We start from the raw sequence: 15089 nt of genomic DNA, 5'->3' as shown, positions 1-15089 counted from the left end.
GAAAGGTTGAAGGCAAAAGGAGAAGGGGACAACAGAGGATGAGATGGTTAGATAGCATCACTGACTCAATGGGCATGAATCTGAGCAAACTCTGAAAGAGAGTGGCGGACAGAGGAGCCTGGCCTGCTGCAGTCCATGGGCTCACAGAGTTGGATGAGAGTTAGCAACTGAACAACAAACAACAAGGACACGAGGGACAGAGGAAGGGTGGGCTGGCTGCAGGACAGAGAGTCTTTGTGCAGGCTGAGTAGTGGAGCTGACCTGGGGCCCGGCTTCTAGTAGAGAGAGGTTCCTTGCACCAGGGAAACCCAGCCCTGAAACCTCCGCCTGCTGCAGCCACAGGTCCTGTGAAGGCTCACTGTCTGGGAAGAGCCCACCTCACTGCCCAGAGGGCTCAGAGCACTCCTCTTAGCCATTTTGGGAAGAAGGGAACATAGGAGGCTTCTCGTGAGAGGCCCTTGGTGGCACATTCTGCCCAGAGTGATGCTGCCCAGGAGTTGGAGTTGGTCTTTATAAATGGCCCTCCTGCTACAGCGAGAGAGTTGAAGTCTTAGGCTGATTGAGGCAATGATGTAGGGCGGGTTTGGGGAGGGTTGTTTTCAAACTCATTCGCACTTTTGGTTACCAGGAGTGATGTGACTTGTTTCTCTCCTGGTAACTGCTAAGGCGGAGCCTTTCTAGGTCTTCATAGGCTTCCCTTCCCTGATGGCTCAGTGGTAGGGAATCCGCCAGCTGATGCAGGAGATGTGGGTTTGACCCCTGGGTCGGGAAGATGGAAATGGCAACCCACTCCAGTGTTCTTGCCTGGGAAGTCCCATGGACAGAGGAGCCTGGTGGGCTACAGTCCATGGGGTCACAGAAAGTCAGACATGACTTAGCGACTGAACAACAACAGTTCGGGTCTTTAACGGAAAACCGCCACGCCCGCAGCCCCATGAGATGGGGAGCCCCCTGGGCTAGGGTGAGGTTGGGAGAACAAAGTCTTGCTCTTTAGACCAGACTGGGTACTGTGTTCTCCTTCCTGGGGTCCTAGCTCTCTTCTTGTCCGCCTCTGGTCTGTTCTCCATACTGCAGCCTGACCAGGATACTAAAGACACAGATCTGCTGGTACCTTAGCTGAAAATGATCGCCACTGCCCTCCAGATGCGTTCAGCCACCTTAACGTGGCCTACAGGCCCTTCCCTGTCCTGGCCCCTGCCTCATCCTCTTATGTACACACTGGCCACACTGTGCTCTTTAAGTTCTTAGATGCGGCATCTTGGCCGAAGCATTCCAAAGGATGCTACGTCTTCCTAGAACATCCTGCCCCATCCCCACCCCATCACTTTTCACCTGACCCACTTTTACACATCCTTTTGTTGTTGTTCAGTCACTCAGTTGTGTCCAACTCTTTGCGACCGCATGGACTGTAGCACACCAGATTTCCCTGTCCGTCACCATCTCCCGGAGCTTGCTCAAACTCATGACAAAAAGTGGTCCGCTGGAAAAAGGAACAGCAAACCACTTCAGCATCCTTGCCTTGAGAACATGTAGGTGTCAGCTAAAATAACATCTCTTTCTGGAGGCCTCCCCTGACCCCTGACACTAGATTTGACCATCCTGCTGTGTTCTTCAAGCTTCCTTTGCTCCTCATCATGACCTGTGGCGGATGGTGTCAATTGACTTGTTCCCCAGGAATCCACGCTGAGGCAGCCCTGGTTCTGGTCTGTTTACTAACAGCACCTCCTTTCACTATTGCATACATTACTTTGGATAATAAATTATGGTCTAAGCTACTATGTGTAGGGGAAAAACAACACTTTCCACAGACATCTTTCCACTGGAATTCCCAGTGTGACTTGCATTCTGCCAATGAGCCACATTGGATGTGGTCTTGAATGTGTGGATATCCTCTTCCTCATGATGGACCTGGGACGTCCATGTGCTGGTGTGGAGTATGGCATCTTCCTTGTGCTATTAGCTTCCTGATGGTGGCAGGTCAGGGCAGAAGCTCCTTGGAGGGCTGACTCCACTCTGTGATTTTGGGACCAGCTCCTGGAAGCTCAGCCCAGAGTCTGTTTCTTCCACTCTTCTCATGATTCTCTGGGCCATTTTAATATGTTATACAAACCCTCTTTCTGCTTAAATTGTCTAATTGAACTCCAATCAGTACACAACCCTGTTGTCACTGTTCTTGTAAGTTGGTTGTTGAATTGTTTGCTCTGCAGCTCTGTGAGGGCAGGTACCAGGCATTCTCCAGCATTATTCTCGGTATGAGATCTGTAGGCATTGAATATTTTCTGAGTGAATGAACTGTTGGAATGAGTTTTTTCAAGTCGCAGGTGTGGCTAGCCTTTTACTCAATGAATATAAATCATATTGAAGGAATGGGAATTGTTTAGTCTAGAGGAATAAATGGTCTGGACATCTGACTTCGGATAACGTATGAAGGCCCCAAGGCAGTAGGGGTGGGGAAGGGGTTAGAATGTCTGAGAGGAGGCACTGAGTTCTGTGTTCATCAAGGTGTAAGGGTGGTGCAGACAGACATTAGTTAGGTGGGAGCCTGGAGTTGGCATCTTCTAGCTGAAATTTTCTACTTCTCCCCTCTTGTGTGCCCAGCACTGGTCAAGCATAAGGGGAGGACCCCCTTGCCTTCATGGAACAAAACTCTGTTGGGAAGGCTCCCTAAGAGACCTGATCATTAGGAGTTCAAAGTAGTTGCAGATGAGTTCTCAGGAAGTGGTCCACGAAAGCTTCGTGGAAGAAGAGGTAATCTGAGACTTGATAGGTCCAAGTCTAGGTAAAGGGGTTGGCCTGAGAGCTTGGACGACAGGGAGCAGAAGGAAGAGACCTAAGTCCATGCTGTGTTATGACCTTTAAGCTCTCTGTCATCTATCAGAGTGCCCCTGAGAGGCTGGGCATTTCATAGCCTAATCATGCTGGGGGCACATGGTAGGTTAGTGTGGCAGGCCCCAAATTTGAACCCAGGCCTGCCCGACTCCTCCTGCTGTCTGATGATCTAGCCACCAGCACGTACATTTTACTCTTATGCATTTGACCCTGAATAATAAGTTGGGAAGTTCTGCTTCGAGTGGGTGATGTAAGCGGTGGTTGTGAGCACCTTGTTTCCGAAACCACACGCTGGGCCCCGTGGTCTGACAAACAGGAGTGGACTTAGAGGACAGCAGGTCAGAATTTTGCAATGGAACATCTGGGAAATGTTGATGGATGAATGATGAGAAGAGGGGTGGGGGTGGGGGGCCTGCAGGCTCCTCCCTACCCGGCTGCCTGACTCATTTCGTTGGTTTTGGAAGGCTTCCTTGCTCCGTCAAGCCCAGGCTCTGCTGGGACGGGGGAGCCTGGCAGATGCACAGTTCTCCTCTGCTGGTCCAGCCCTCAGGGCTCAGCATGTGGTTAAATCAGCCATCCCAGCCGCCTGTGCTGGCTGCCCAGGGCCCTGATGCCCTACCAACCTCCCCCGACAGGCGCTGACACAGTGGGGGCTCAGTAAATATTGGTCGATGTACGGCAGGCTGCTGGTTCTAATTTTGTTCTCTGCTTCTGGGTCACCACTTTTTTTTCCCCCTAACTTTTCTCATCCTGCCTCTCCCAGCACCGTGAGGTTTCACGGGGACAGTAAGTGGGCCACTGATTCTAGGTACCCCCTGCCCCATCTCCACCCTGCCGGCTCTCATGTACTCTCTCTGGAAATCCCCCACGCTGGGTGGCCTCTGGCTGAGCCACAGCCTGAGGCTAAGGTTCTGGGAGTGTGAGCTGGAAGCAGAGAGCACATCCTTTTAGGGATGTAGGAGAGCGGTTAGGTGGGAGGGCCAGGGGAGGCCGGAGAAGAATGGGCCTGTTGAGCCCTGGGCCTTTTGGGCAAGGCCAGGGACTGGCTTTAGGCTGTGATATTTGCACTGTATTTCAGAGGGGGTTTTGGCTTGTCCGAGAGGGGAGTGGCTTCCTGAACGATGTTCTGTTGGTGGTTGGGAAGGACCACAGGCTGGGTAGTTTTTCTCAGAACTCCAGAGAGCCTGTAGGGGGTCTTGAGCACCATGCTGTGAGACTGTTGGTTTTCTCATGAAGTCTGTTGAGACTGACACAGAGGACTGTGTCATTACTAGCCTGACCAAGAGTACTGGGAGAACACTCATATAGAACACTTGGCAGTTTTTGTAGTCAAATTATTAATTTTACAGGTTCTAGGTTTTGTGCCATACTTAGAAAATTTGACCCAACTCCTTGATTCTAAAAATAATTACCCATGTTTTCTTGTATTATTGTACCTACACAACGCATTGGGACACATCAGTGATGCATTTTAAAAAGTGAGGGGAAAAACCCAAACACTCCAAATCCCACCCCTCAGAAATAGTCATCACTAATATTAGGTGAACATTATTCCAGACAGTCTTCCAGGCATGCTTACAGATAAATGGATATAGAGAGATAGACATAAATGCTCCTGTAACATAGGGGGAATGACAAATTAGGGGACTGGGATAAATATATAAGCACTGCTATATATAAAGCATAACTAATAAGTACCTGCCATATAGCACAGGGAGCTCTACTCAGCATTTGTAATAACCTGTGTGGGAAGAGGATCTGAAAAAGAATGTCCATTCTTTATATGTTATACATAAATAAAATGTGTAACTGATATAACCAATCCACTTTGCTGCACAGCTGAAACCAACACAACATTATAAGTCAACGATACACCAGTAGATTTTTTAAATACACCCATAAAAAGAGTATTAAAACTTCCCTGACTGTAACTGAAGAAAAAGAAACTGTAGTAAATTTAAAGGAATTATTAAACTGTGAAGAAACGTGTCTTTCACAAAAGAGATGACTTGCTAAAAGACCCCAAAAAAGGCTTAAAAAAAAAACCAACTTGTGAGTCATATCTATAATTACTTGTTTCCATTTTAGACAGTATTTATTGACTCTGCTATGAAAAATAAAGGTGTCAGCATTTTTACATTTTTTCCCATTTCCTTTCCATCTCTTAATTGTGTTAATTCTATTATTAAATTATCCATAATCATAACATTTAGATTCTGTCCTGTAACTGTAATCACCATAGTTTTTAATTCTTATTTGAAGGATTTTAAAGCTTACCTTTGGTTTTTGTATCCCTGGAGCCCTTCATTTTTGTTTCTCCAATGAAATTTTTCTTTTTGTCATTGTTTAGCAGCGAAATCACGTTTGACTTTGTGACCCCATGGACTGTAGCCCATCAGTTGCATTTCATTATCATGTCATTTCCCCACTCCCCACCCCAGGAAGGGGACTGAAATCTCTGACTTATTTCATGCTTGACAATTTCTGTTTGTTGTTTTTACCAACTTTATAAGATGCTGGACATCACAGCTGGGAATAATACTCATTGGTTTGTATTTTCTTTCTCTAAGAAAGTGTGACGCTTCTGATACTAAGTGTCACTATGGAGAAGATGAGAGCAGTCTGAATTTTCTGCCCCTTAAGTTTTAGTATATCTCACAATTTTTGGAAGGAAATACTTGGGGCAGGGGGAAGTTCCTTTTGGTGGCCTGGAAAAAGCTTCTTTTAAGTTCAGTAACTTAGCTGGGCAAAGTCCCAGTGTTGAACGTTCTGTGTGGAATTTTTGTGAAGTACTGTGTGTTATTTCAATCATCAGATTCTGTTTTTCCTCTCATTTCAGGGAAATCTGGGGTTTTTCATCTGTGAACATATCTTCAGCTGCAGGCTTGGGCTCTCTGTTTCAAGCACATCGGGAATGACAGTTATCCCGACACTGGTGTCGTGTCGTCATTTCATTCTGTGCCTGCTTTTTATTTGTCGTTTCCATCCACATTCGCTCTGCTCACCACAAACCTTTTGTCAGCATTTCCGTGTGAAATTCCTGGCAGAATTTAGTTCTCTGTTCATTATAGTCTATGTGTTAGTTCATCAGTGATGTGTTCTTGGGGTTTTTTCACTAAGCCTGCATCTCCTTTTGTTTTCTTCCCGCCTTTGAGCCCTGGTTCTGTTGCGTGAGTGTTCTAAGTGAGTGGTCTCACAGAGCGGGGCTACAGTGCGGGACTGCTGTCTCCTTTCTGTCGACGTCTTTGGCCGGCTGTCTCTTCTCATCGCGTTCATGCCAGTGCTTCTCAGCTCTGCTGGCTCTAAAATAAGGCAGTGACTTGCTTCCCACCATGTCGAAGCAGGTTTGTCCCCCTCCTCAACGACAGCAGTGCCCAGGGCCGGGTATTGTGACAGAGTGTCCTCCGTGCAGCCTGAGTTAGACAGGTGGCCGGATTGGGCCTCTGTTCTGTGACTTTGGTGGCGCCCAGTGGCAGGGTTCAACCCTGGGTTACTGGGGAGGTGCTCCCTCGTGCTGAAGGAGGAAGAGGGCCCACTGCAGTTGGACAGCTTCCCCAATTCAGCCTGTGGCCTTGCAGCCCTTACTTCCTTTCGGGGGAGTCAGCCCATTGTTCTCGTTCCCCTGTCACCCGCTTCTTTGTTTTCCAGCACCTTTTCCCACTACTCCCCACTGGAAGGGGAAGAAGACTTGGTGGCAGGCTGCCTGTCTCTGCATCTGGGGAGGGTTAGTGAGAATCCTCCTGCTTCCTCTGGGCCCAGCCAGGGCCGGGAGACGAGCCACAAGTGGGTGCCTCCTGCATTCCTTTCCTTGCTTTTGGTTTAGAAGTTATTATATCAGATTATGCCTCTTTCTTTCTTTGCTTGCTTTTGGTAACTTTGGTGGGGAGTGGGGGAGGAGGCTTGCTTTTTATTATTATTTTTTAACTCAAAAGTTAATTATTAGGGGAAGGAAAAATCATGACTCCATTTCAATTCCACATCTTAATTCAGAAATCTTTATTTTTATATGGTGTTTCAAAATACATTAGCTTTCCTAATACACAAAGCTCTGGATTTGCTTTCCTTTGTCCAGAATAAGGAACTGACCCAGTAAGATCAGTGAGATACTTGTTCGGCCGCTCAGTAGTGTCTCACTCTTTGCAACCCCATGGACTGCAGGATGCCAGGCTTCCCTGTCCTTCATTATTTCCTGAAGTTTGCTCAAACTCATGTCCATTGAGTCTGTGATGCTGTCCAATCATCTCATCCTCTGTTGCCCCCTTCTCTTCTTGCCCTCAGTCTCTCCCAGCATCAGGGTATTTCCAGTGCGTCAGCTCTTCGTATCAGGTGACCAAAGTCTTGGAGCTTCAGCATCAGTCCTTCTAGTGAATATTCAGGGTTGATTTCCTTTAGGATTGACTGGTTTGATCTCCTTTCTGTCCGAGGAATTTAAGAACTTCTTTAGCACCACAGTTCAAAAGCATCAGTTCTTCAGCATTCAGCCTTCTTTATGGTCCAGCTTTCACATCAGGACGTGACTACTGGAAAAACCATAGCTTTGACTAGTGTTGGCAAAGTGATGTCTCTGCCTTTTACTTGAGGTACTTGGGGTCACTGCATATTGGACCCCTTGCCCCAAGCCCTGTGGTCCTTCTGTTGCTGAAACTGGTGCTCTCCTGCTCACTAGCGCCCGTGACTCAGAAGACAAATGCCAGGGCTTCTGAGTCCTCGGGGCCTCCACCTCTACCCTGAGGCCTGGCTTCATCTTTGTCCGCAGGTCTCAGGGGTTTTTATACACCTGTCCTGAGGTATAGGCGTGTAAAACATATATAGTCGTATATATACGTCCTCTTGGCTCACCCAGACCACCGCATCTGTTCACCCCTCAGTAGTTAGCCTTTTGTGAGAGGTGTACCGTGGGGAGACAGTCCTATTAGGCTGACGGGTCACAGGCCTAGAATGGGGTGAGGAGGGGATTGGAGGAAGAACAGTCACATGACCATTTTCTGTAGCAAAGAGCTGGTGGTGGCCGGCGGTGGCGGGGAGAACCCCCGGGAGCAGGGGGCTGGTGGCAGCTGCCTTGTGGTTAGTAGTTGGGTCGCTAATGCTCACAGCCCTGGAACATGTGCTAAGGCCACGAATACCTCAGAGACCACACCACCCCCCCACCCCCCACCACTGCTGTTTATCCACAAGAGGAATATAAGAGAACTTGATGCCTTTCTTCTTCATCTTTTTAAAAAATATTTATTTATTTTACTTGGCTGTGTTGGATCTTAGTTGCTGCATGTGGGATCTAGTTCCTTAACCAGGAATCAAACTGGGCCCCCTGCATTAGGAATGTGGAGTCTTAGCCGCTGGACCACCGGGAAAGTCCCCTCGATGCCTGTCTTTACGTCCTTTGAATTTCAGACAAGGAGACAGTTGAGATGGCTAAAGATGATTCACTTAGGCCAGTCAGTAGTGCAGCCGAGGACTTTGGGAGCCGTCCTTCCTGTCACTGTCTCCTCCCTCTTTCCCCTGCTCCTTGACCTGCACCTCCTTTTCTACCCCTCCAACCACCTTGGTCCTGCTTCGGTATGAACCATCCATCGTTTCCCAGTTTTAACTGAAGTGCTTTGTAAAAGCCCATTACGCACACGCTGCCCCTTGGCCTGTCTTACAATGCACTGTGCTCCCACGCGGCCTGTGCTTTAGGGGGCACCGAGCAGGCGGGGGGCAGGTAGGGTCCCAAACACATGCTTTGCCTGCTTCCTGTGGCTCGCCTGGTGGCCTTGGAGATCACTGTGCCTTAGCCAAGTCTGTCCCTGGGAGCACGAGATCTTATCTTCCATGTTCACCCCTCAGTCCAGAGGAATCTGAGAGGAAGACCAGTGGGCCGTGTGGCCAACTCGTGGTCAGGGAAGGGAGTGGATGTTAGAAGGGCCAGTGGTTCCCAGGCCCCCCGGGTCTCTGTTGCTCATTTTGCTCACATCAATATCCAGCCTCTGGACCAAGCAACACAGCAAGGCACTACTCCGTCCACACAAGGAGAAGTAAGTGTTTGCTCATCTCTGAGACGGAGTGGGCATGGGAAAAGTGTGGCCTGATAAATGCAACAGCGAAGTAACGCTGCAGGACAGAGTGCCGCATCCTGGATGAGGTGCTTCTGGGCCACATGCAGGGATGGGCAGGTAAAATCCTGTCTGAGCCTCCTCCCAGGAGGAAGGAACTTCTGAGCTTCCACAGAGGGTCAAGAGAGTGACCTGTTGACTCTCATTCCCCTTGCCCCTGCCCCAGGGGGAGGGTTAGGTCTGGCGCCTTGCAGACAGACCTAAAGCACTAAAGTAATTTACTTCTTTGAACCTGAGCCAAGTGAACAAAGGGGTGGAGAGACTCCAGCTTCTGTTCAGTGGGGGAGCCTGGTCCTCTGAGCCAACAGCATACTCGAGCCTTTGTCTCTGCAGCTTGTTTTTAATGCCTGGCCCCACTTGCTCTTCTTGCTCCTCCTGGAAGGAAGGTGGCCCTGGGGGCAGCTGGCTCAGCTCCTGGGGGGAAGGCGGGGTGGAGAGCAGCCTACCCAGGACTGCCCATTTCCAAGCCCTTAATAGGGCTTGAGCTTCCTCCTGCAACTGGGCCATGCATCGAGGACCCCTGCCTGGCTTCACCACCCAGCCACTCCAAGAGTGTATGTATTTTCTTCCTCTCTTCTTTGTTTCCTCCTAAGAATCTCTTATAAAGTTTTTTTTACCTCCTTAGAATAACTTCAGTGTCCTTTGGAGCAGAAAGCTCCCCTCGTGTGTCTGCCAAAAGGCCAGGGTCACTTGGGTTTGAAGTATCTTTAGTGACTCCAGGATCCCTGGACCAAGACTTCTTACTACCCTCCAGTTGTTTGCAGATTGTCCTGTGACTCTCAGGTGGATTGGGGCGGGGTGGGGGGCATGTCTGGCGTGAGGACCAGGCAGGAGGGCTCTGCCATCACCCACTCTTGGCTGCCATGGTTGGGGGGCTACTGGGTTCCTTAAAGAGCAGATGCTAGTAGATGCTTACCTTGACATAAATGCTCATCCAGGTACAATTACAGTATCTTGAGCCTCTCACCCTTGAAGTGTTTTTGCATGTCTCTTATTTCTTTCTTTAAAAAAAAAAAAAAATTATTTATTTGGCTGTTCCAGGTCTTAGTTGTGGCACATGGGGTCTTCAATCTTTGTTGAGGCATGTGGGATCTAGTTCCCTGACCAGAGATTGAACCCCAGACCCCTATATTGGGAGCATGGAGTCTTAGCCACTGGACCACCAGGGAGGTCCTGTGTCTCTGTCGTTTCTAAGTATTCTGAAGTTGCTGCAGATTAATTGGATTGCTTGGTTTTTTGGGGTGGGGGAGCTAAAAGCAAAGGTAACTTTATTGGGGAAGCCAGCAGTCTTGGGGAGAAGCTGGACTCCTGTTCCAAAGAACCAAATCCCCATTTGCTGATCAGGGAGCAAGAGATTTTAAAGGGAAAATTCCAGGAATGCACTGGTAGGGAGGTGTGGCTACATACAGAGGGGCACAGTCACCCTGAAATGTTAGTGTGGTGGTCTGATCAGTGTCACCTTGACTGTTTTAAGTACAGTTAATTTTCAATTCCAAGGTCAGTTTGTTCCCATTTCCTTGAGGTAAACTCTCAAGATTGTGTAAGATGGAGCAACATATGTCATGGCTAAAGTCTGGTCATGATTTAGTCATGACCAATTGTTTGTAGATTCTCCTCTGACTCTCAGGTGGATTGGGGCAGGGTGGGGGACATGTCTGATGTGAGGGCCAGGCAGGAGGGCTCTGCCATCACCCACTCTTGGCTGCCATGGTTGGGGGGCTACTGGGTTCCTTAAAGAGCAGATGCTGAGTAGATGCTTACCTTGACATAAATGCTCATCCAGGTACAATTACATCTGGATGTACAATGTACACCTTCCATCTGGTGGGGGCTCCAGCATTAAAGGATATGGCTCAGATTATGATCTGTAGCCCTTGCATGCGTGCATGCTAAGTCGCTTCGGTCATATCCAACTCTTTGCGACCCTGTGGAGCGTAGCCCACCAGGCGCCCCTGTCCAAGTGATCCTCCAGGCAAGGATACTGGAGTGGGTTGCCATGTCCTCCTCTATGGTGCATTGCTTGTTTTGAAACTTGTAACATGGCTTGTCCCCTGAGACACACTTGGGCAGTTTCCCTCCACGAGTCTTCAGGGCATCTTACGCCTGGGTTTGGGGTACTTACTGGGACTGATAGAAACTGGGGTAGATCTGCCCAGAGACACACAGGCTTTGGTGGCTTCTCCACGAGACCTGGGGCGTGTATGTGTGTGTCTCCACACAGCAGGGACAGTGAATGGTTAAGTGCACCCTGACTTTAGTGTCACTCAGACTTGGCTTCAGATCATGAAAATTTGATTCCTGGCTTCACTGGTCTACTTACTGGCCATGGGTCACGCTCCCTAATCTCTAAACCTCATCTGTTGTTGCTGAGTCAGTCCAACTCTTTGCAGCCCCATGGACTGTCGCCTGCCAGGCTCCTCTGTCCATGGTATTCTTTAGGCAAGAATACTGGAGTGGGTTGCCATTTCCTTCTCCAGGGAATCTTCGTGGCCCAGGGATCAAACTCATGTCTCTTGCATTAGCAGACAAGTTCTTTCTTTACCACTGAGCCACCAGGGAAGCCCTCATTTGTTAGGCAGAGATAAGTGTTCTACCGTCTCTTAAAGGCATTGGTGAATGTCAGATGCTTCAGTAAAGTACTGGGACCACTAGCAGCTTATCGCATCAGCTCTTTGCCTCCCCTTTCCTAAACGCAGGCAGCCCTCCCCTACTTGTTTTAACAGCACAGCACATGCCTTAGACAAATCCCACTATGGTCCGGCAGAGAACAGACTTCTTTGTGCAGCGGGGTTTAGCTGTTTTAGACTAAGATCCACCCTGCTAACTAACCATGATTTAACTTTGGTGCTTGGTAAAGATTTGAGAGTTTTTAGTCCCAAAATAGCACTTTTGTAAACTACCTTCTGGGCGGGTGCCCGATCCATTCGCTGGTGCATGTTCGCTGGAGTGATGGTTTACGTCCCAGACTCTGGCGTGTGCCTCATGTGTGGGACCTAGAGCCTGGGATGTCCCAGCTCTGCTTGCAGCTGGAGCTTGTGTCGTGTGTGCGTCGCAGGCCTGGTACAAAGCCAGCCACAGTGCTTCCTTTGGCAGCTTAGTATCTGACTGAGAGGGGATCGCAGTTGGGGGGCCCTGCTAATGATTAGTCATATAATCATCGTAGCCCTGTTTTATCGAGTGCTCTCTTGCGTCTAGTCGCTTGCCAAAGCTCATGTCATTAAGTTTTCACAATAGTCCAATGATGTGGATACCAATTTTACAGATGAGAAAACCGAGGCGTGGAGAGAGGCCATGCAACTTGGCCAAGGTCACTTCTGGGAATCAGCAGCATGAAAATTCAAGCCAAGTCTTTTGACCCTGAAGGCCATGGCACACTCCATCACTGCTCACAGTGATTCTAGAATGTTGACTCTGGTTAAATAACTTGCCCAAGATCACACAGCTGGTGAATGGCAGTTGGGCTGCTAACAGGCCTGCCGTTACCCACTCTGCTCTGGTGCCTCTGTCCACACCAGGCACTGTGCCAGAGCCCTAGATGCCCAGGGAGATGGGGAAGTGACTGAAGCACCCGGGTTCCCGGGCCCCAGATTAAATAGGAGGCTCACTTCCCACTCCTGGTATTTATTTCACAAATTAAATTATAACTCTACTAAGGGAAATGATTAACTAAAGAAAGGTTGTCAGTCGTGCTACCAGAAGGTTTCGTTTTTCTCTGTTCTTTCTCGGTTCTTAACTCTGTTTACATAATTGTTCCACGTCTTTATTTAATGTTAAACTCATGATTCTGCTTTTTATCGCTGCATACTGTTGCGTGAAATCGATATAATTCACTTGACCACACACATCTTTCTGCCAATGGCTTTTTTATTTTGGGATTGCTTCTATTAGTGTAAATTCCAGAAGAAGTAGAATTATTAACGGATTGAGATACATTTATTATCACACAACTTTTCCAGAGTCATTTGGATAGCCACCAGAAGTATCTTCTTCTGTTGTTTAACCTCACTGACATTTGGTTTTATATCTTTTTTAAAAGATGTTTTGCTATCTTAGTAAGTAGCACCCTCCATCTTTTAAATTTATATTCTTAAACCAGGGAGACCAAGTTTGGGGGGTTGTTTTGTTTTTTGTTTTTAATTGGCTGTACTGGTCTTGCGGGCTTTCTCCAGTTGGGACCTGGAGTGGAGATTACTCTCTGGTTGTGGTGCAGTGGCTTCTCGTTGCAGAGCATGGGCTCTAGGGCATGCAGGCTGCAATAGTGTGACTCACCAGCTTAGTTGCCTTGAGGCATGTGGAATCTTCCCGGACCAGGGATCAAAAACCCATGTCCCCTGCCTTGACAGGGGGATTCTTAACCACTGGACCACCAGGGAACTCCAAGACTAGTAGTTTTCATATTGGTTCTCTAATTTAGGTAGTGTAGAAATAACTCTTTGGCATGTTTGATGGTGTATATTTTCCCCAGTCTACTTCCCCCCACCTTTTAGTTGTACTTTTCATTTTTTAAGATTTTTCCTTTGAAGAATTTCAAACATATACAAAAGTAGAGACAGTAGTATAACGAATTCCCATCACTTAGTTCCAACCGTTGTCAACTCATGCCTAATCTTGTCTCATCTGTACTCTAATGCAAATATTCCCTCCTTTGTGATTTTGAAGCAAATCCCAAGTAAAATACTTAATCCATGATAATCTCAGTATCTCTAAAAAGATACAGACTTTAAAAGAAAAGCATAACCACATGACTTCCCTGGTGGTCCACTAGCAGAGTTCACCTGCCAATGCAGGGGACCTGGGTTCCATCCCTGGTCTGGGAAGACTCCACATGCAGCGGGTAAACTAAGCCTGTGCGCCACAACTACTGAGGCTGCGCCCTCAAGCCTGTGCTCCGCAACAAGAGAAGCCCACGCACTGCAAATAGAGAGTGGCCCTCTGCTTGCCGCAACTAGAGAAGGTCCATGTGTAGCAAGGAAGATCCAGCACAGCCAAAAAAAAAAAGTTAATTAAAAAACACAGATAGTTTTTCTTTCCCTTTTTTTTTAAATTATATATAATCATTTGGCTGTGCTGTGCCCCAGTTGTAGCACCGGAGGTCTTCAGTCTTTGTTGTAGCATGCAGACTCTTAGTTGTGGCATGTGAACTCCTAAGCTGTGGCATGTGGAACCTAGTTTCCTGACCGGGGATCGAACCTGGGCCCCCTGGAGTCTTAGCCACATGGACCACAAGGGAAGTCCCCACTTTTAAAAAACTTACTCAGACCTGTTGAATTTGTTTTTATTTTCTGTTACAAAAGAAGGATTGTTCTCAAAAGTTAGGCGGAGACTTAGAGAAGGGGTGAAGGGTCAGCTTTGGTACTGACGGGATCCAGAGTCTGAGGAGAGACCCTCCTGTCTGGAGGGAGCCCTGTGGGTCTGGTATGGAAGGTAAGGGTGGGTCTCTCACCTGTCTCTTTGCTCTTGCAGGCTCATCTGTCACCATGAAGCTGCAGCGCCCAGCCCTCCCCAGCTACTTCCTGCTGACCCTGCTCATCATGCGGACAGCTGCTTCTGAGGCTCGTGCTGTGTCCACAGGGACCACCCTCAGCGCAGCCTCTTTTCTGCAAAACCTCATGCATCGCTACGGGGAGGGTGACAGCCTTACCCTTCAGCAGCTGAAGACCCTGCTCAACCACCTGGACGTGGGAGTAGGCCGGAGCAACATCTCCCAGCCCGTGCAGGGCCCGAGGAACCTCTCGACGGTAAGGCCCTCAGCTCCGCCCGGCACCAACTCTACCCATTCGAGGTTCACAGTCTAGGTGGGGGCTAGGTGAGCCTTGATGACAGAACAGAGGAGCCACTTCTTGCCCTGCAGTCTGGGTCAGCTGGTCTGAGACTCCAGCTGCACCTCGCAACCTTCTCCACGGGTGCGTTGAATCCCTTAGCCCAGGACAGCCATGCAATAGGGGCTGCCCGCCGTCCAGACCCTGCCGCAGAGCTGTACTGGGAGCTCCTGGAACTCCTGCTAGGCTGGGGCTCCTGGGTCAGCTTGTGTTTCTAATGGAGTTTTTGCAAAGGCCTTTGCCCATCATCCTGGGTGAGCCTGGGCAGGTGGCAGATCTTCATCATGTCCTGTGTACGGTGAGATGGGCTTCGGTGCTGACTTAGACAGTAAAGAATCCGCCTGCCAAT

The 15089-nt window shown here is 48.7% G+C and overlaps 1 protein-coding gene across 2 annotated transcripts in view; it reads left to right on the top strand.

Moving 5' to 3' along the window:
• SLC39A14 (solute carrier family 39 member 14) overlaps positions 1 to 15089 on the top strand; it is a 48879-nt gene that overhangs the window by 18493 nt on the left and 15297 nt on the right. For both annotated transcript variants that reach the window (XM_061163922.1, XM_061163923.1), the window contains exon 2: positions 14385 to 14659. In XM_061163922.1, the coding sequence (XP_061019905.1) occupies positions 14399 to 14659 (261 nt within the window). In that variant the 5' untranslated portion in view covers positions 14385 to 14398. The remainder of the gene's footprint in view (positions 1 to 14384; positions 14660 to 15089) is intronic.

This window comes from Dama dama, chromosome 16 (genome assembly GCF_033118175.1).
Source record: "Dama dama isolate Ldn47 chromosome 16, ASM3311817v1, whole genome shotgun sequence".
Lineage (NCBI taxonomy): Eukaryota > Metazoa > Chordata > Mammalia > Artiodactyla > Cervidae > Dama > Dama dama.
The sequence above is the reverse complement of the archived record's forward strand: the minus strand, read 5'-3'. Positions and strand labels throughout refer to the sequence as shown.